This window comes from Chenopodium album, chromosome 4 (genome assembly GCF_948465745.1).
Source record: "Chenopodium album chromosome 4, dcCheAlbu1.1, whole genome shotgun sequence".
NCBI classification, from domain to species: Eukaryota; Viridiplantae; Streptophyta; class Magnoliopsida; order Caryophyllales; family Amaranthaceae; genus Chenopodium; species Chenopodium album.
The window spans coordinates 25,373,936-25,396,701 of record NC_137837.1 but is presented as its reverse complement, the minus strand read 5'-3'; the positions used below and the strand labels follow the sequence as shown (position 1 = coordinate 25,396,701).

Below are 22,766 nucleotides of genomic sequence, written 5' to 3'. Positions count from 1 at the left end.
GATTTGGTACAGAAAATGATTGATGAAAAGAAACTGGTCCAAGTTCAACAAGAAGAGGATACAACCATTAATGGAGTTTGGGACAGTGATGAAAAAGATGTCTATCTAAAGGACATAGTAGGACCTTCACCTTCTGTGTCAAACACCACAGATGACATTTGGGCTGAAGAAGATTCATTAATAGACATCCTCACAAGATCTGGGAGAATGCAACCTCCCATTTCAACACAACCTATACCAACCGTACATCAAGTTCCCATACCTATCATTGAAGACAACGACATTGTTAAATAGTTTAAGAAGACAAAAGTTGAGATGAATGTGTGGAAACTTCTGGCAACATCTCGAGAACATAGGTTGGCTGTAATGAATGCCTTGGATAAAATCGAGATAGATTCTGACACTACTCCTGAGGGACTAGCCAACTTCCTCACAAGTGACCTTCCCAGTCCGATTAATTTGATCACCTTTTCTGACAAAGATTTACCCCCAGAAGGTGACAAACATTACAAGGCATTAAACCTCACGGTATTTTGCAAAAGGATGAATGTTCCTATGACTCTTGTAGACAATGGATCGGCTATCAATGTCTGTCCACTTAGAACCGCGAGGATGCTCGGCATAAGGGATGAAGACTTAACTCCGTCGACACAAGGAATAAGAGCCTACGATAATACTCGTCGTCAAGCTCTTGGCAAAATTACCCTAAATGTAACGGCAGGAGAAATAGAACATGCTACTACTTTCCAAGTAGTGGACATCAAAGCTTCATTCAACTTATTGTTGGGACGCCCTTGGCTTCATGATCTAAAGGTCGTCCCTTCATCTCTCCACCAACAAGTGAAAGCTATAGTTGGAGGAATTCCAATCACCATCGATGCTTCGCCTATGAGAATCAAATCCATAGAAAATCTAATCATTAATGTAGAGCACGACGAGGATGATGAAGACCTATGGGGCTTTAACGAAGAAGTCTCCTTAATCCAGGAGGATGAAGGGACCCCTCTTTGCCATGACCCCCATTCAAACATGATTGTCAACGCCATGCTGAAGAAATAAGGACACTTTCCTGGGATGACTTTAGGAAAGAAGAAAGGAATGGCAGAACCGCTGGAGTCACCTGGCCTCCCTAAGTTAGATACTTTCGGACTTGGTTTTGAACCGACTCGGAAAGATCTCAAGCGAGCCCAGGAAAAGTCGAAAGCACGTAGGAACGCTCGCATTCAAAAGAAAGCAATTCCAATGGATCAGTACCCTCTTACGCTTAATGGTAAGTTCATAAAAGAAGGAGCGGACTATCCATGCCATGAATTTCCCGAGCCATTTGTTGTAAACGGCATAAGACAACCGGGATTCAAGATTTTCTTGGATTGCTACTTCACTGATGAAATCCCAACTCCCGTCCATAAGGAGAAAGCACCCCCATGCTTTGACTTTAACGTCATGGGATTACTGTTTGGGCGAGAAAAGAATGAGCCAACTTATGAAGAAGATAACTCCTCGCTCATTCAAACGGTCCTACAAAGTGAAAGCTTCGACCCCTCAAAGCTAATTACTCTAGCTGAAGGATCACTGCAAGGGTGGCGTAAGACTATCAAAGTGACTACTCCAAGCGGAAGGAAGATATCAATCACGACAAGGTAAGGACCGATGTTTGAAGAGTCGTCTGAGTCTGAGTCTTTCCCTTTAGAGTCTTCTAAGTCTTTAGTAGTAACACCTCCCCCTCCTATTGCTTCTCCTAGGATAGTTAGTGATCTAGTCCCTGAGGACATATCACTCTTTGATATAATGATCTAAGAGTATAATAATATTTCTCATTCTCCTTACTTCTTGTGTTCTTCTCTAACCCAAGATGACGAGCATTGCTTAGCTAACGATGAAAAAGACAAAGAAATTATTAAAGCAATGGAAACACTCGAAAAGAAAACACCGGTAATTGAAGAATCTGAAACAGTTGATATCTCGAATGATTCAACTCATAAAAGAGAAGTTAAAATCGGATTAACATTGAATAAACAAGAAAAAACCGATTTAATTAACTTACTTAAAGAATTCATCGATGTATTTGCTTGGTCATATGAAGATATGCCAGGCATTAATAGAGTAATAGCTCAACACACTATACCACTAATTCAAGGAATGAAACCTGTAAAACAAAAGTTACGTCGAATGAAACCCGACGTAGCACTTAAAATAAAAGAAGAAGTTCAAAAACAAATAACTGCAGGTTTCATCAAGGTATCCAAATACCCCGAATGGGTCGCCAACGTCGTCCCAGTTCCGAAGAAAGACGGAAGGGTAAGGATGTGTGTCGACTATCGAGATCTAAATAAGGCAAGTCCAAAGGACGACTTCCCTTTGCCACACATCGATATTCTGGTAGATAACACCGCAAATCATGCACTTCTCTCGTTCATGGATGGGTACGCAGGTTACAACTAGATTCTCATGGAAGAAGAAGACATGGAGAAAACAACCTTTATGACACCATGGGGCACTTACTGCTACACGGTAATGCCATTCGGGTTGAAAAACGCGGGTGCTACTTACCAACGTGCAGCAACTGCCTTACTCCATGACATGATGCACAAAGAAGTCGAGGTATATGTCGATGACATGATTGTAAAATCAAAAGACCGTCCAGGCCATCAAGTAGCCTTAAGGAAATTTTTTGAAAGGCTAAGAAAATATAACATGAGGTTGAATCCATCAAAATGTGCTTTTGGAGTCACCTCAGGTAAGCTCTTGGGATACGTCATAAGCTCTAGAGGAATAGAGGTAGACCCAACCAAGATCAAAGCAATCATGTCAATGCCACCGCTCAAGACTGAGAAACAGATTCGAGGATTTATTGGCCGGTTGCAATACATAAGTAGGTTCATATCAAAACTGACAACGATATGTGAACCGATCTTCAAGAAGCTCAAAAAGAATGTACCAGTAATATGGGATGACGAGTGTCAAAAAGCCTTTGAAAATATCAAAGCCTATCTCACAAATCCTACCGTATTAGCACCAACACTCCCCGGAATACCTCTTAGGTTATATTTGACGGTTACCAAAGAGACAATGAGAGCCATGCTAGCACAAGAAGTAGAAGGCAAAGAGAACGCAATCTATTACCTAAGTAAAAAGATGCTCGAATACGAAATACGCTATACACCGCTCGAGAAATTGTGCCTCGCCTTGGTGTGGGCCACAACTAAGTTAAGGCATTACATGTTGGTGCATACCGTTTTCGTAGTTTCCCGATTAGATCCACTCAAGTATCTGTTCGAGAAATCTACACTTAATGGACGCATATCAAGATGGATAGTCAATCTAGCCCAGTTTGATGTAAGGTTTATGCCACAAAAAGCTATTAAAGGATCCGTGGTGTCAGACTTTCTAGCAGATTTTCCAATAGAAGACTCGACGCCAATACAAGACAATGAATTTCCAGATGAAGACTTAATGGTCACTGAAGATGATACTTGGACCTTGTATTTCGACGGAGCCTCAAACCAAAAGGGATGTGGCGTTGGAGTACTACTAGTATCACCTAAAGAAGAGCACGTTCCAATCTCCATAAAGCTTGATTTCGACGTTACCAACAATGCTGCTGAATATGAAGCATGCGTGGTAGGCCTTGAAACAGCTTTGGCATTGGGAGTGAAAAAGTTAAGGATATTCGGAGACTCTTCTTTGATCATCAATCAGATATCTAAAAGGTGGAAAGTAAGGAGCGAAAGCCTAGCCCCTTACCAAACCTATCTGGAAACTCTTACCGATCAGTTAGAGAAGGTAGAATACACATATCTACCTAGAGAAGAAAACCAATTTGCCGATGCCTTGGCAAGATTAGCCTCAATGAGTAGGATTCCCATGGAAATTGAGCAAATGCCTCTAACTATCGAAAAAAGGCACAAAACAGCATATATCCAGGCTATAGAAGACGACGACTTAGTCCAAGAAGAAGAAGAAGAACCGTGGTACACGGACATACTCAACTATGTCACCAATGGAGAATACCCTCCTCATGCTGACAAAAGAGCAAAACGAGCATTAAGACTTTTGGCTTCTCAATATGTACTCATAGACAACGAGCTACATAAAAGGGTACCTAAAGGTCGAGCTCTCCTATGCGTAGGAAAGAAGGATGCACAAAGAGCAATGCGAATAATCCACGAAGGAATCTGTGGGACACATATAAATGGCAAAATGTTAGTCCAGAAAATAATGCGAGAAGGATATTATTGGACTACAATGAATAGGGATTGTCATCAATACGTGAAAAGATGCTCTAAGTGCCAAATTTATGCCAATTTGCAACATGTCCCTCCATCTTTGCTATACACCTACGCATCGCCATGGCCATTCTCTACATGGAGAATTGACATCATTGGCAAAATCACTCCCCCAGGAACAGGAGGCCACGAATTTATCCTAGTAGCAATCGATTAATTTACAAAGTGGGTCGAAGCGCAATCGTACGCTAAATTCACTGCAAAACATGTAGCACTCTTTATCGAAAGAAATATTATTTGTCGATATGGAGTCCCACATGAAATGATAAGTGACAATGGAACTCACTTTCAAGCCGAATGTGAAGAATTGCTACAAAAATATGGCATTCAACATCGTCATTCTTCCCCTTATAGACCTCAAGCAAACGGAGCAGTCGAGGCAGCTAATAAAAATTTAAAGACGATCATCGAGAAAATGACAGAAAATTATAAGGATTGGCCTGACAAACTTCACTTCGCATTGTGGGGTTATCGCACGTCAATCCGTACATCAACAGGAAACACGTCATTTTCCTTGGTATATGGAATGGATGTCGTACAACCTGTCGAACTAGAAATACCATCTCCACGCATCGCGTTAGAGAGTAAACTCGATGAAGTTGAATGGACTAGGGCAAGATATGAAGAATTGATTCTACTCGACGAAAAACGACTAGAAGCTCTACATCACACTCAGTGTTACCAAACTCGTATGGCTAGGCATTTTAATAAGAAGGTCAAGACAAGAAATATCAAAATAGGAGATTTGGTATTAAAAGCACTAAGGAAAAATGTTTTAGACCCAAGGGGAAAATTTAGAACTAACTGGTCTGGACCCTACATTGTCAAAACAATCCTGTCAGGAGGTGCAGCAAAACTAACTGATATGGATGGCAATGAATTCTCAAACATGACAAATCTTGACCAACTTAAGAAATACTACCCATAAGTACATGAGTAGGATACTCAAGAGAGCTACGTTCGGCCTGATTCCTTAAGAAAGGATACGTAGGCAACCCTTTACGGGTGCGGCCACTTTATTTTTCGACATCTCCGCGTTCCAGAATCAATTAAAAATTCAACATAAAATCGGCGAATCATTGGCGTCGCAGAAAAGAGCTTGGCGCTATCCATAAGTTATCAGCGCCAGCCGATGGAATTGGCGCCTGGCGCCAGACTTAAATGACAGGCGCCAAATGCCAATGACTGGCGCCAATTCGGGAATAAACTCTGGGCGAATTTTGGTGTTTTTCAGAAAATTTTCGACTTCCGTACTCGAAGAGTTTCTGGAAAATTGATTTTTTTTTTATTTTCATTGCTTTAATAAAATAAATTTAAAGTAAAAAATTTAATTGAAAGCTGAAATTTCACTAATAAAATAAAATTACATTATTGATTGAATTTAAATAAAGCTGAAATAAATTAACTTTAAATAAAAATAACAATCTAAGTCTAATAAATTTAAAGCTAAGCAATGCTCTTAATCTTTCTTTTCCTTTCTAGCTCTTTTCCAATTTTTGTCTGCTTCCTCCTCCTCATCCATAACTTTAGCTAGTAGGCATCCTTTAGAGGACCTACATTCAATTTTGGAGTAGATGGTCTCCTCTTCAGCTAACACTCCATGTTTCTTTTCCACCCAAGATTTTTTGTCTATGGTGTTAGCTTTCCTTTTCCCTTTGTCTTTGGTAGCACCTTTCTTCCCAAGCATTGCAGGTGTTTTGAATTCAATTCTTGCACCTAAGCGTTCCTTGGCAGGAATCACCCTGTCACCTAGACGATTCTTCACATCGGTTCTACCCTGATCAATCGAAGATTTCTTCAGCAACCACTTCTTCACATCATTGGGCAAAGAAGGAGGAACCTTTTGGGTAATCACTTCCCATAAAGGTCTAGCACCCCAGTAAGCATCAAATCTGTCTACTTCTTGAGAAACAGGGTACTCATAGGGAGGACGAAGATCCCCGGAAGGAATATTCTGAAGCAAGCCGTATTGTCTTTTTACCCTGCAGGGGTAATAATAAGTTACACGAGACAAGCTTGGAAGACGACAGAAAGGTTGCTTGTTAACACCAACCATCCTTTCTATTTTCCACCATGGGATGACCCACTTGATAGCAAAATCACATGATTCAAAGACTTTTCTCCACCCATGGCGCCCAATTTTAGAATTGCGTTTCTTCCTTCTCACGAAGCAATTGGGAGTATATTTCTCAATATCGTCCGGAGGGCTAATTAATTCTAGCCTCTCCATTAGCCACATCTGTATAAAAATTGCAATGCAAATAAATTATTATTACAATACAAAATATATTTTTTAATTTTTGTAATTAAAAATATTATTTTTCTACATGTAATAAAATTGGAGAGCCGCGAAGAGGCGCTTTTGGGTCCCTTTTCAATTCATCTAGACTAATCATAGTCTCTCCAACTATTAATGGCATTGGATTTCTCCCTGATTCAATTTGTTCTAGTACAGTGGTTATAATTGATTGACCTTCATTATTTTTACCACTACTAAGAAAAAATTGGTTAAGCATGCAAAATAAGAACGGTCTTCTTCTATATATATGAAAAGATTCAGAAAGAGGTTTATCAAAATAATGGCGTGCAAATTCTTTCAAATTAACTATGTTGCCATCTACTATTTTTGATAAATCTCTTTCCTTTAAATTAAAGAAGCGCTAAAAATCCTTATAATAGTATGCATCTACTCTAGGGATTGCTATAAGGTCTATTGCAGGGAAGCCTAAGATAGCACCAAATTCCTCCGGCAAAGGGCTAATCTCATCATACCCTATTCTGAAACAATGAGTATCAACATTCCAATATTCTAAAGCGGTATGTATGAAGTCTAGGTCAAGATCTACCCCTTTGATGCCATAAATTCCCCCCAGGTGAAATAAATCTAATTCTTTTCTCTCCCTCGCATTAAGAGATCGACACCATCCATGAGTGTATTGGGTGAAGGTCTTGGTGACTAAAGACATGATTATTGTTTTTCTAAAGAAGAGAATTATTTATTCGCTGGAATTATGAGAAGAATCAACGAGGAAGGGGATTTTTATACACAAATTGCGAGAAATTTCAATCAGACTGAAATACGGTATCAGCGTCAATTGGCGTCACAGTCCCGTGATTGGCGCCAACCGCCAGCGCTTGGCGCCACACGCTAAGTGTAGCGCCTAGCGCCACGCGCCATAGTGTGGCGCCAGCTGGCGCCAAGTTACCGGACCAGCCGCGCGTGCTCAACTTGCGTTTTTAATATTAGACTCGAGTCGGTTAATGACTTTATGGCTCCGTTTAATTTTCCTAAACATCTATTTTATCCTTTTTCTTAATTAATTAAATATAGCTATTATTTTTAATTTATATTATTCCTTTTGGACTTTATTTTAAATTCCAAACACCCGACATTTTATTCGATTTTTTCCTTTTTTATTTTTTCTTTTTTAGGGGTGAGAGTCGGATACCCTCCATCAATAATAATAAAAATGACGGAATTTTTGCGCAAAATTGTTATCACACTTTTCTTGCACACACAAACATACACATAACAGTAAATAAATTCATAATAACATAAATATACAAAATGTGTCTATGAATAATGAGTCTAAGGCAAAGTTCTATAAAAAAGTCAAAATAAAATATACACAGGAACAAACTACGGCGCCGGAGGACGTAGGCCCATCATATCATAAAATTGCGTCGTACGAGGAGTCACCTCTCCACCAGCTCCAGCTCCAGCTCCAGCTCCAGTCTCCGTAGGAGGAGGAAGACTCAATATTAGACCACTCCAGCCAGGATCAACCTGAGGCTGAGGTCGCGGAGGCTGCTGCGATGACGAGCCAACCTCGTACATCCCACCACCTCTGAAAGCCAAGGTAGCCTCTCCTACCGGTGTAGCATGAGCACCCTCAGAAGAAGATCTCGAGCCCTCTGCAACGTCAGCTCGAGCAGCCTCAGAGCGACCGCCTCTGCCTCCTGACGAAGTGCGACGACGTCTCGAGCTAGACCTCGCTGGATCCCTCCGCCCCTCAGGTCTCGCGCGGGTGTGAGAAGCAATAGGCTGGCCCTGCAAAAAGAATTAAATCAGAAACAGGGCGAAATTGAAAAACAGCAATGCAAAAATGATGAGTAAAGAAAGGCTACCTCTCGGATGACGTCATCCCAACGGTAAGTGGCCGCATTCCTCATCCGGACGAGTTGGCTCCGGAAGGCATCTATGCATTGTGCCATTGCCGAAACCACCTCGCGTGAAAACTGTCAGAAAAATAAGTCAGTAAAAATGCATGATATATGAACACAAAAATTCTGAAAAACTAGACTTACTCGAGTCTGGTGGCGAGGAATCGACCGCTCTACGAAGCGCTCGCCCTCGGGAGCCGAAGAAATCATCTCCTCGATCGGCCCGTACATCCCCTGGTAGTGGATGGACATACGGGGTGGCACGAACTCAGCAGCACCGTCCTGATAAAATGAAAAAATCAGTAAAGCATTACTTGGAGGCTACTTAGTGGAAATTAAAGCTAAAAAATCTTACCCTCACATCCTCAGCCGGTACGGGGGCTGGAGCTAACAAAGGTAGTAGCTCCTCAGCATAACACCGCCCGAGGATCACATGGGACCGCCAAGGGGTACCAACTCCCTCAGACATGCTCAACAACCGCGCCTCGTCGAACATATGACGTGGTGGAGCAGCGGGAACGACGAAGACATCAGAAGAATGCTGTCTAGCGACCCTCTCTCCTAAGTACGCGACCGCTCCATAAGTCCCCAAGAAATAGCGACGCTCAGCAGAATACTGTGCGGCTAACCCAGGGATTGTCCAACCGTCCCACGGCCGGTATATCACCTCAGGTCCCTATAAAGAGCATCAATCAGGCAAGAATATATCTAAAGCACCGCGAAAAAGGCAAAATAAATAATAAAAATCGTACCGAGATGATCCGGTTCCGGACATGTGTAGTGGACATATCCACATGGTGACCGCCCCAAGAGGCGCTCACTAGAAATCCCCGCGGCGATGGTCTCGCCGGCGCAGCAGAAGGAAAATACTCGTAGAACCAGATCTACAAAGAGCTAAAAGTGTGAGTAAATGCTAAACTAATATGTAGAGCTAAACTTTATAGGGGATAATGTTTACCTCTACGACCTTCCAAAAGGCAGACAAAGCAACGTTCGTCCCAAAGGACCGGTGTCGACACGAGTCCATCAACGCACGAACGAAGTCAACATAGACCAAGCTGGCCCAGTCATAAGTCCCGATCCGATGGAGATCACGGACAGCAGGGAGGTAGTAAAGCAATGCCCTACTACCCTTGTCAGGGGAGAATTTCCCTAACAACAACATCAGCACAAAGATGCGCACCCGTTGCTCTCGGGTGGTCGCATCGTCATCAAGAGCCGCTGCCAGCGTCGAGCGGCGAATTCCTCTAGCACTAAACTGAGTCGTCTCGACCTCAGCTCGGGCCCGAATAGCGATCGGCCCCAACAGCTCCTCGACCTCCGAAGAGAAGACGCCAATTCCACTGTCAAACGGCAGTGGCACAGAAGTGAACTCCAGTCCTGTGATGAGACTGAAGTCCGTAGGGGTGACCATCATCTCGCCCCAGGGGAAATGGAAGGTGTTGGTCGTGTCCCAGAAGAACTCCACCAAAGCGCGCACTACATGATGACCACCGCTGGAGGCAACCATAGCCTCGGAGGTCTCAAACAGAGTAGCTAGCCCGCAAGACTCCCATAGGAGTCTCGTCTCAAGATCCCTGGCGATGTACATCCTGTACAAATCACCTAAACCATCACAGCCAGAGCCGTGATGCCGTGTCCTCCCGGGCTCGGTGCCCTGTCTCACCCTCTCAGAAATGTGGTGGACAGGGGCGAAGAACAGGGTCCGCTCATCCCACTCCGGAAGCCGACCAAGCGAAGTGGAAGGCGTGACGTCATCCTCTACGAGCTCATGCTCCCGTCTAGTGTTTTGGGACCGTGAACCCAAGCCTCGTTGTCTAACCATGCTACATTGTGCAGAATTATCATGAATTAAGGTTCTATAGTATCTAATGTTTGCCTAGCCGCATGATACTATGTTCGCAAAAACAGAGTACGTAGTACTAAAACAGAGCACAAATTCAAATTGAGCATGACAGCATTTTTCAAGCAATCAAACAATTTCTTGCAATACTATAGTGATTATTGTGACAAATTGAACAAGAATTGCTAGCAAAAATATCAAGAACGAGTCACATTGTTCTTCACGACCTTAAGAGATCCAACAATGGCAAATTGCTCATTTCTTCACCAAATTGAGTCAAACAAGTCTCAAATTACTCCCAAGGAAATATACAAACATAATCAAGCAATTTCATGGCATAAAACTTGACAAACAAAGCGAATTGAGCATTATAAATTTTGAATTTTCATGAAATTCGTGAATAAACATGCCAAGAATTCATAAAAACTGATGTGAGTTCGAAGAAAACTTACATAGATCAGGAAAATAGATGAAAAGAACTTTGATTTGCAACAAATTTGAGCGAATTCGGTTGAGAAACGAGCTAGAACCGAGCAATTGAAGCTTTCGGGTTTCTTCGAGCAGTTTCGCGACGAACAAAGCAGCGAAATGAAGAAGAAAGGGGTATTTAAGGAAATCCCCGTGCTGGCGCCAAGCCCTATGCATTGGCGTCACAAATTTGGCTTGGCGCCTGGTGCCAATACCAGCGCCTGGCGCTAATGCTAATAAGGTGGCGCTGATGGTTTTTCAGTGGCGCCAAAGCACCCAGCCACCTAATGAGGTTGAGCTAGCCTTCTACAACATATTTTTGGGTTCCTTGGTACGCCAGTTAGCCCCTCTAAGCAATTTGACATGATTTAGTAATCGGCTTGATTACATAAAGTGATCGACCTGATGAAAGATCGTCTCACTTAGCTTAAAGCGCCTAAGCATTGGCTCATCAACAAAAAGCACCGACATGTGGGTTCAAAATCAAAAGAAGCACCGACATATAGGTTCAAGAGCAAAAGAGCACCGACATATAGGTTCAAAAGCAAAAGAAGCACCGACATATAGGTTCAAGAGCAAAAGGGCACCGACGTACAGGTTCAAAGCGACGGAAGCGCCGACGTACAGGCATAGCGGGAACAAAGTTCAGACGAACTTTTAAAGATCGACAGGCGTGGATCTTCGGTAATTTCCTTTGGAAAATTATCGCATCAAATGAGGATGACTTCAAGAGAAGATATCTTCGACAGCGTTCCCTAGCTTGTGGAGAGTTGTCACAAACAACTGGAGGTAATTTCGGGCGAAGTTATCTTCGATAGTATTTCCTTGGACGCGGAATATTATCAATGCGGATGGAGATTGTTTCAAGAGAAGCAATCTTCGATAGTATTCCCTTGGACGCGGAATATTATCAATGCGGATGGAGACTGTTTCAAGAGAAGCAATCTTCGATAGTATTCCCTTGGATGCGGAATGTTATCAATGCGGAGGAGGATCGTTTCAGGCGAAGCAATCTTCTATATTTGAAGCGGTTACAGGCATAGCGGTTTTCAAGCGGGATGGCATTCTCTAGCTTGTAGGAGGTCATCAAACCAATCGGTTACTTTCAGAGACGTGTGCTCGACGGTGCAAGATACGCGTTTCTTAACTCTTTTATCTGTTTAACTAATGCTAGTTTTGCAGGTATCGGCGTTGCAAGATTGATTTAGGATCGCAGAACGTTCTGAATCATTCTTCGTCCCTATCGATACTTTAACTTTTGTTTTCGAAACTTGCGTTTCTCCAAACTCAGTCAAAGTGGGGGCTTCTGTAGACACCCATTTGTGTCTGCCCAAAAACAAACCCAGTGATGAGTACCTTTCACGTCGAATCATAATCGAATGAAACGAAAGTGTGGAAAGTCTAGTGTTGCAGAAAGTTTTAATTTCTTTTCTCTTCTCTCTGTTTTTGAAAACTTATTTTTAAGAAAATAGCCTATCCAGTTTGGTTGGTCCATGATATGGGTCCAATAGTAGTGTAGTTGGATGGGGCTTGCAAAGACCTTTCCAACGATATATTATAAGCCCAATTCCGATGAATATTGAGGAAGTTATGGCCAATTTACTAAACTGGGCCCGGTTTGAGCTTTATATACGGCCCAATGATCTAGGGGAGGGCCTAATATGATTTATCATTCCTAATGAAATTAGGAATGGTTTTAGTCTTCTAGAAGGTTCTTTTCATTCCTAATTCAATTAGCATTGATAAATTGACTTTTGTTGACTTTTCAGAGTTTTAATCAAAATCAAATAGCATTTTTGAAGAAATTATATGATTTTATCCTCCAGTACGGTAAACATATCAGGTTTTCGAAAACGCGTTAAATTTAAGCTTAACGCCTAACCCCAGGCCTTGGCGCCTAGAATCAGGCCTGGCGCCTGGCGCTGGTGTTGGTGTCTGGCGCCAGCTAGCCAGGGTTGGCGCCAGCTCTGTTTTTTGTGCGTCTGACTCTGTTTTGTTTAATTTATCTTTTTGGCTGATTTTCTTTATAAATATCGTATTAAAAACTCCGTTTTATTCATTCATTCATCACCAATTCTCACCTATTCTCACTAATCATCACCAATTCTCATCATTCACAAGTTCTACAATCAGTTTTAATTAGCATTCTCTTAATCATTTAATTCTTTCTTCTTACTTTGCTTTCTCATACAAAATTCCGCATTCACAAGATCTAGAAACACCTAGCCATATTCGAAGTTGCCTTCGCCCTAGACGTGAAAGGTTTAATTTCTGAGGGTTTGGTCCCAAATCTCTCTTTCAATTATTTAATTTAATTGTTTGTTTATTATTTTCCTTGAAGTTACTAGCGTGTGTATTTTGTTATTAGAAAGAGGTACGAGGCATCAAAGTAAGTACTTTAATTGATTAATTGATGTTATGATGTAGAGATCATGTTTACATTGTTATTATGATATTCCTAGTATCATGTCTAGGGTAATTTTAATATTAAATATGATTGTTGCGATGCTTCCTATGTTCTTCCTAATATTTATTCATGTTAGTATCATGTAAGGGTTAAAGATTTGATTTTTATTTCTTAGTGACATGCTAGGGTTTGTTATTAATCTTGTTAGTATCATGCCTAGGATCTTGCTATTATTATTATGCTTTAATATTAACGTGAACATGATTATGATTATAATTGTTATGATTTATGATTATTATTATTTTGATGATGATTATTTTATGATGATATTATTATTTTTATGATTATAATTATTATTCATGATATTATGATTATTATGATGCTTATTTATTCTTTATTGCTTGATCACACTTTTATGCATGTTTAAAGGGAATTTGTACTTGTAATCACGCTTAATAAGATATTTAATAATCTTGTTAGTTTTAATTTGATTATAATTTCAAGTGATCGCCAATAATAGTTTATTTGTGCATTGTATTCAACCAACATAGATAAACAGGTTTAGGGTTAATCCTATTGATTGCATGTTAATTAGAAAGCGCACATGAATACGATCAGAATAAAGTAGAGGCCTATTATTAGGGCAGGTTCAATCTCTTTTAGGTTGGATTTGTACCTTCATCCCCGAACCCTTATTTGGTTCATGACCTTATGGAGTTGACGATCTCTTGGATCGTTAAGGGGTGTAACCTTCACCTCGTGAACGGTTTACAAGTTCCTAAAAAAACTTGTTGGCGACTCTTTTGCTCTATCTTCTTCCCTTTTGCACGCCACCGTACTTTAGTGTATGATCACAGTGGGGTTCAAGCTAGTGGGATTTTAAAGGCTTAAAATTATTCCCTACAGGTAGCTGCACCGGATCAGCTCCCGATGGATATATGAGGATCATTTCATGGAATTATAGGGGTCTCAACGACACACTAGCCCCTACACATCCATATTTAGTGTGGCTTATTTCTACTAAATTTCCTATGTTTTTATTTTTATCGGAAACTAAGATGCCTTTTTTTGATGTTAAACTTTTAGTTAACTCATTTACTCCAAATTTTTCTTATGGAGTAGATGCGGATGGCACTAAAGGGGGTCTAGCGGTGTTTAGTTGGTTTCAAGGGGTTGTTACTTGTGTTATATCTACTCCGAACTACATTGTATGTAACCTTGATGATGGTAATGGAAGTAATAGTAATGTGATGTTTGTTTATGGTGAGCCTAAAGTAGAAGATAGACTTAGAGTTTGGGATGAACTCTCAACTCTTCTCATGCTAACTCCTAATTGTCTTTTGATTAGTGATTTTAACCAAGTTGATTGCTTACAAGACAAACTAGGAGGCTCTTTAGTGATAAAAGGGCTTGATATTTTTGTGGATTGGAGATTACATAATGGTGTGATTGATGTACCTTTTTCGGGGCCTCGATACACTTGGACTAACAAGCGTGTGGAGAATGGTCTTATTTTGGAACGATTGGATAAGGCTTTTTGTACGGAACAATGGTTTGAGGTTTTTCCGGAGGGAAGAATTTTCCACGAACCTATAATGGTGTCGGATCATGTAACAATAATTTATGATTCGGACCCTTCTAAGCCTAGATCCAATCGGCCATACCAAATCGAAAGATGGTGTTTGCGGTATAATGCTATCAAAGGATTGGCTGTCGAAACTTGGAACACCGTTGTGAATGGTTCTATCATGTTTGTCTTGGCTAAACATCTTCATGTATTTAGGGCTAGTGCACAAAAATGGTGCTTGGATAACCGCACCTTTTGGGGAGTTAATTGGCGGAGCATGACAAACACTTTAAGCGCTCAAGGTGTCGCGGTTTTATCAGTCGAGGAAGGAGAGGAGTATGTTAAAGGGGTAAATGACATTATCCCTAAATGCAAATTGGATTTCCATTATTGGCAACAAAGATTGAAAGATAAGTGGGTTAGGGAAGGTGATATGTCTTCTACAACTCTTTTCAATAGGGTCAAGCAGAGACAAAAGAGAAAGGAAATTCTAAGCCTTAAGAATGATGATGGTGAGTGGATCAGTGGCCATGATGATGTCGCCAACTTAATTCAAGACTCCCTGAAGAAAGTTTTTGTCCCAAGTTTGATAACTACTACTCCGACAGAGGATGATATTGATTTGCTCTTCCGTGAGATGGATTTTCCTCAATTAGAGAAATCAGAGGCGAGGAACCTGATTAGACCGTTTACTGGCCAGGAAATTCGGAAGGCGATTTTTTCTATCCATCATGTCAAGCCTCCAGGGCCGGATGGTATCATAGCTGAATTTTTTCATGTGCAATGGGATTTAATCGGGAATTCAGTTATTGAGGCGGTTCAGCATCTCTTTAACACTGGTTTCTTGTTAAAGGAATTTAATGCCTCCCTTTTAGTTATGTTTCCAAAAGTGGATCACCCGGAGGTTGCAGCTCATTTCCGTCCCATTAGTCTTTGCAACACGATTTATAAGTGCATTACGAAGTGCATGGTAAATAGAATGAAAGGTTTTCTTCCGTCCATGATTACAGAGTTTCAACATGCTTTTGTTCCTGGTCGATACATGGAAGACAACATTTTGCTTAGCCAGGAGCTTACCCATGTTATTTCAGGCACAAAAATAAAGGCACCAATGGCTGCCTTAAAGATAGATATGTCAAAGGCCTATGATCGGGTGAGCTGGATTTTTGTTATCAAGGTTTTGAAGGCTTACGGGTTCCCTGACCAGTGGATACAGTGGGTGGAGCAGTGTATTACTACAGTTTCGTATAAATCTTTGGTAAATGGAAGAGTGACGAAGTCATTTAAACGTGAGTGTGGTCTTCGTCAAGGAGATCCTCTATCTCCCTACCTCTTCCTTTTATTTATGGATATTTTATCTCGGATGCTTATGCTTGCGGAAGACTTAAATTTGATCAAAGGGATAAAAGTTACGAGACACTCCCCTTCCATCTCTCACTTGTTTTTTGCAGATGATGCGATGATTTTCTGTAAAGCCACAACTTCCTCCTGTGGCCACTTAGCTGATCTTCTTAGAAGGTTTGAAAAGGTGTCGGCGGGACAACAACTTAACCTTCAAAAATCTTTCATACGCTTTAGTCCGTCAACCACGAGTCAGGAGCGACAATGCTTCAAAGACATCCTGAAAATGGAACAGAAAGACAATTTGGGAACTCATTTGGGGGCGCCCATTGACTTCACGAGGAAAAGAGCGGATAATTTTCGTTTTCTGGTTGATAAGGTTGCCCAAAAATTTTTGCAGTGGAGTTCAGCAAGGATATCCCAATCGGCCAAACTTGTTCTGATCAACTCTGTCCTTATCAGTATCTCCTCCCATGTGATGAAATGTTTTAAGCTACCTGCTTCTACGGCAAATGCAATTGATTCCATCATATATAACAAGATTCTTCTGGGCCTCGAATGGGGAAAAAGGTATGCATTGGATAAAGAAGGATATCCTACATCTTCCGAAGGGGATGGGTGGTTTGGAATTAGATCGATGAGCACTTTAAATGAAGCGATGTTATTCAGGCAAGTTCAAAGAATGCACTGTAACCCTCAATTGTTGGCATCGAGGGTTCTTTATAAAAGAGAGGCTAGCCCCCTAACCACAGGTCGGAAAGGGTTAAAGCTTGGCCTCTCGCCTTCCTGGGGTACACGTGGTTTGTTCTCAGTGGCTAACAGTTTGGTGGAAGGGTTTGCTTGCAAGGTCGGGTCTGGGGAAAGGATTAAGTCTGCTAGTATGAGATGGGTCAATGGAAAGGTACCGGTCATGGCGTCCAATCACCTTATGAGGGGTGTGGGTACAAATCTTGTAAGTGATTTTCTGCTTAGTGGGCCTAGAAGATGGAATATCCCTTTAGTAAGAGCAAGTTTAATTTTGAATGGGAGAGTGCTAAAGAGATTTTAAACATAGAACTGTCAAATGACCAAAATGGAGATTTTTTATATTGGCCTCATCATAAGTCAGGGAGGTACACTACCAAAACGGGGTATGCTTTTCTGCAAGGACTGAAAGCCAAGGAATCTTATCATACGGAGTTTAAGGAGGTGTGGAAGATTCTGTGGAGATTAAATATCCCTCCAAAATGGAGCCTTTTTCTCTGGAAGCTTCTTCTGAATGGGTTGGCGGTCAAAGCTAACCTCCATCACAGGGGGATCCCTGTACAGATCGGATGTGATCTCTGTGTAGAGAAGGAAGAGGATTTCCAACATCTTTTCCGAGAGTATGAAGTAGCACAGTTCGCATGGAAGAATTGTTCCCTCATTTTTGACTTAAATCTCGCTGAATCTACTCCTGTGCGACAATGGATTCAGACTTATATCCTGCTCTTTTATAGCAAGGATGGCGTCCATAGCAATAGGATCACTGAGTTGGTAGTGACCCTTTGGTGCTTGTGGGTAACCAGGAATGGCCGGGTCTTCCGAGGGGAAGATGGTGATGGGGATGTGTGGCTACAACATCAGGGTAGGGCTAGGGCAGAGCTTGACATTTTCCGGGATAAGCAGGGTGGACGCTTGTCTGCGCCTGACAATGCAAACTCTAGACCTCCAGGGTTTTCCTACGCCTCGTTGGGGAAAGAGGCCTATAATCTAATCAATTTTCCAATCACAACACAAGGAGTAATAATTCCTTTTGATGCCTCTTGGATGAAAAGTACTAGCAATGCAGGGATAGGATGGGATTTCTCCTTAAATGGTCAAGATTTCCAGGATGGGGGAGGCCATTTTTGCAATGAAGTGTCCGCTTTACATGCGGAGGCTCTTGCTTGTTTAATGGCGGTAAGATGGGCAAATTCAAAAGGTTTTCCTCGCATTTTCTTGTTTTTTGACTCAGCAAATTTAGTTCATATTCTTGGCGGTCAGCAGTCACCGGACATCAGCATTTTGTGGACTATCAAGGATATCCAGGTTTTAGCCTCAGAGTTTAGAACTTGTGTTATTTGGAAGGTAGGTAGGGACCAGGTGGGTAAGGCACACGATCTAGCCAACACTTGTAGAATCAGTCTTTGTAGTTTTGTCACTTAGTTTGTTGTGTTTGCGGTTGTCAAAAAAAAAAAAAAAAAAAAAGGTGAAAAGAACATATGTTCATGTTCTTTGATTATCTGTATAATGTGCTTTTATTTGTGACATAATGCTCATTGCTTATTGTTAAACGTTCTTTGAATTTTGTCTCCAAATTGTAGTGGGTATATATAAATAATGTTCATTACATAATATTATGATGTTCTTTATTAATATTACAGATGTTCTTTAGATTTAACAAAAAAAAAAAACATAAAACTGGATGTTCTTTACAAAACAACTATATGTCATTTATAAAACAGTTGTATGTTCTTTACAAAACATATGCATGTTCATTCCGCGTTTTTTGTCTGTACCAAGCATGGTACAGTCGCCTGTACCTTAAAATTTTCACTTATATATAGCCATAAGAGCTATGTATAATATTAGAGCATTGCCACCAATGGGGAGAAAAATGCCCATGGGTAGTTTTTGGGGTTTAATAAAAAAAAATAACTCCCCATCAATGGTCTAAATTAAAAATGCCCATGGGCAAATCAATTTTTGATCAAAGTTTGGGCAAAATTAAAATCTGACCAAGAAGAACTGGGCCCCACATGCATAGCTGCATTTTAATTTTTTTTTGCTCAGCTTACCTCAAAACGCAGCGTTTTGAGGAAGCGTGTGCTTTGCTTCACCTCAAAACGCTGCGTTTTGAGGGTAGGAAAAGCAAAAAAAAATTATATTTGCAGCCCTGACAGGCGCGTCAGCACGCCCAATCAGGCGCTGACACGCGTCTTGTCAGGTGAGTTGGACCAATCAGGAAATTCCTGATTATTGCAACGGTAACAATTTTGTAACGGGTATTTTGTGCTTATAAAATTCAAAAAAAAAAAAAAAATTTACCAACGGCTAGAAAAAAAAATTCTCTACAAATAGAGACCCATTTTGCCTATATTTTCATATTTCCAAAATTCACATAAATTTGTTGTATTTAAATTTTCTCTCAATTTCTCCCTCATAATTAGTCATCCTTTTAATATTAGTATTATTATTATTATTATTATTATTATTATTATTATTATTATTATTATTATTATTATTATTATTATTATTATTATTAAAATAAATATTATTATTATTATAATTATTATTATTATTATTATTATTATTATTATTATTGGAAGTATAATTATTATTGTTATTATTTTAGCTTATTAATATTATTATTGTTGTTCGTTATTATTTTTGTTATTAATATTATTATTATTATTATTATTTTTATAATAGTTATTATTATTATTGTTATTATTGTGTTAGTTTTTTAAATTAATCAAAAAAAATAGATATGGATCCCAATAACCCCTTTTACTCAATACTTTCTCAAAATTGTAATGATTTAGATGAGAATTTCATGAATCAACCTCAATTTCAACTTTTCCTACAAAGATTGAGCAACACCTCTATGCAAAATCCTCCACAACAACAAATACCTCCACAACTTGAAATACCTCCACAAATTCCAACTGAAAACACTGATTACGAGCAATCACCTCCTGTCTACCAAGGAAGTAACTCTCAGTACGATGATAGCCAAGAAGAAAATGTGCCTGAGACACCTCAATACCCTCCGTCGACTCAAAGAATGCGGGTGGGTTCCAACCAACAACCTCGCTAAAGCTAGTCGTATTTGGTCAGTCGCAGAAGATGAAGCTCTTATTGGGCTATATTTAAAATACAGTGGAAATGCGATAGTGGGTACGGGCATGAAAGCAGCTGAACTTTGGCGACAAATATCTGCGGCGTACGACATGGTTCAAGCTAAGAAGCCAGAAATACTACCACCCAGAAATGCGAAGAGTTTGGAGAACCGTTGGAGAAGGATGGCGGCAGATGTACTGTTATGGACAAGTTGTTATGATGAAGCGGGTCCGTTAACTGGAAGTGGATTCAACGAAGTTGATCGAATTCAAAAGGCCTCGAAGTTGTTCCATATATCAGCCAAACCACCACACAATTTTGTTTTTCCCCACGCTTGGGAAATGATAAAGAATGACCCAAAGTGGAGGCCGAAACTCAGATGGGCATTGTCACTAAAGGAACGACAAGATTGTCAACTGCGTCCGGAAGGGGACACCGAGGATAGCAGTGGAAGTGGAAAGAGATCGAGAACTGACAGTGAAGCTGAAGGAGATGTTCCCGTTGGTGGGTTTTCATCAGGAGGTATACCCAGACCCGACGGGGTAAAAAAAGCAAAGGCTAAGCGTAAGGGAAAAGCTATTTCTCATGATAGTGCAATTTTAAGTATTGGTGAACAGATATAGGCTTGTACTGAAGTTAGAAGCTTTGAGGCAAATTTACGGCAGCAAAGGTTGGAGCTTGAAAGGGAAAAGGAAAAGAGGAAAAACAAACAGGTTGAATTACAAGAGAAGAAGATGAAATTTGATATGTTGCAAGCAATTATGTCAAAAACGACGCCACTTACACCAGCTGAAGAAGCGTGGAAGGAGGAACTAATTCAAGAAGTGTATGGTGGAAAGTAGAGTAGTTTATTATGCATTATGATTTCAAGTATTTTGTTTATTTTATGTTGCAATGAATTAATTTTTATTATTAATTATGTTCTAAAAATTAATCAAATTATATTACATTTTCATATATTTTGTTCAATTATGAGTGGAGTACTAGCTAGTGTGTGTAGATTTTGTCTTATACAATTATGAGTCAAGTGGTTGGTTTTATCAACCATTGAACTGTCAAATTCCAAAAAGTAGTCAAGTCCAATTGTAGTTTTTGTTTTATACAAGCATTGAGTAGTCATTTCTTACATAACTTCAACTGTATGACAAGCATTGGTATTGATTATTAAGAATTGAGTAGTCATGTATTTTGTTTTTACTATACATTGAGTAGTCAGTTCACACTCAGTTGAAGGACATGCACTGATAACATTTCCTATTTAAAGGTGTGAAATCCATAAATTGATCCACAACACCAAAACATTCAAAAACCAAACACAGAAAATGTTTTCCATAAGCTCAACCTCAAGCTCAAATTCTTCTGATTCAGATCAATATGCGGAATTTGATAATCTAGTTGACGAATTTGTCACAAATCACTTACCTAACATAATGCTTCCTCAACCACCTCCATCCGAGATCGAAATTGTAAATGAAGATGAAACAGTCCCGCAGCATAGGGGAGATAGAGAAAGGGAGAAAGGGCATTTGCAATTGTACAATGATTACTTTGCAATAAATCCTGTGTATTCCGAAAATCAGTTTCGTCGTCGATTTCGAATGCACAAACCTTTATTCTGTCGGATTATGAATAAAGTGGTTGAGGGCGATCCGTTCTTCCAGCAGCGTAGGAATGCAGCTGGTAGGCTTGGCTTATTACCTCTGCAGAAATGCACCGCTGCAATAAGAATGTTAGCGTACGGTGTTGCTCCGGATGCCGTAGATGAATACATACGCATGGGTCAAACAACATCTAGAAAATCAATGCAACATTTTACTCAAGGGGTGATCAAGCATTTTGAGGCCGAGTACTTAAGAAGTCCAACAGATGAAGATTTAAGGAGAATCCTTCACCAAAATGAAATGCGTGGATTCCCGGGCATGATCGGTAGCACCGACTGCATGCACTGAGAGTGGAAGAACTGTCCTATGGCTTGGAAAGCACAATACGCAGGTCGTAGCAAGAATGCAACCCTTATCCTCGAAGCTGTTGCGGATCAAGATTATGGATTTGGCATGCATTTTTTGGAATACCCGGCTCTTGTAATGATCTTAACGTCCTATACCGCTCTCCGGTGTTTGACGATGTTTTGAAAGGTCGGGCACCACCAATTAGTTTTATGGTAAACGGCCATGAGTACAACATGGGATACTACTTAACAGATGGTATATATCCGAACTGGGCAACATTTATACAAGGTATCACATATCCTCAACTCCAGAAGGACAAGTTATTTGCAGATAAACAAGCTGCAGCTCGGAAAGACGTTGAACGTGCGTTTGGAGTTCTACAGGCTAGGTTTGCCATATTACGACAACCCTCACTTGCTTTCGACGAAGACATTTTGAGCGACATAATGAAAGCTTGTATCATTATGCACAACATGATTGTCGAGGATGAACGACACAATTACACTCGTGCCGAAGTTTTGAGAAGGTATTATGAAGAAGATCGCCCTCAGCTTCATAGAGCAAGGTCCGGTCCGAGTACAAGTGCCACAGTGAATAACAACGAGCCTTTCGAATTTGACGTTGGCCGACCACCAAACGTTGATTTTGACGCGTATATTCAAAGAAGAATTACCCTGCGTGATAGCCAAACCCATTTTTCTTTGAAAGATGATTTAGTTGAGCATATTTGGCAAAAATACGGTCGTAATGAATAAATAGTTTTGTAATCGTTAATTTATTTGGTTTGTATGATTGGTGTACGATCATTATGTTCCAATGTTGTAATCGTTAATGTTGTACTAATGAAAAATGAAATTTCGCATAAAATAATGACACAAATAATTAATATTGTACTCAT

The 22,766-nt window shown here is 40.3% G+C and overlaps 3 protein-coding genes across 3 annotated transcripts; all 3 read left to right on the top strand.

The window, feature by feature from the left end:
- Positions 1 to 19,804: 19,804 nt before the first annotated feature.
- Positions 19,805 to 20,761, top strand: LOC145627806 (uncharacterized). Its single transcript, XM_081680151.1, has 2 exons — positions 19,805 to 20,441; positions 20,556 to 20,761. The coding sequence occupies exons 1-2, from the start codon at positions 19,805 to 19,807 to the stop codon at positions 20,759 to 20,761; spliced, it is 843 nt and encodes a 280-aa protein (XP_081536277.1).
- A 480-nt stretch (positions 20,762 to 21,241) lies between these two features.
- LOC145627805 (uncharacterized) lies at positions 21,242 to 21,868 on the top strand. The gene has a single exon (XM_081680150.1). The coding sequence runs from the start codon at positions 21,242 to 21,244 to the stop codon at positions 21,866 to 21,868; it is 627 nt and encodes a 208-aa protein (XP_081536276.1).
- A 233-nt stretch (positions 21,869 to 22,101) lies between these two features.
- LOC145627804 (uncharacterized) lies at positions 22,102 to 22,623 on the top strand. The gene has a single exon (XM_081680149.1). The coding sequence runs from the start codon at positions 22,102 to 22,104 to the stop codon at positions 22,621 to 22,623; it is 522 nt and encodes a 173-aa protein (XP_081536275.1).
- Positions 22,624 to 22,766: the final 143 nt, after the last annotated feature.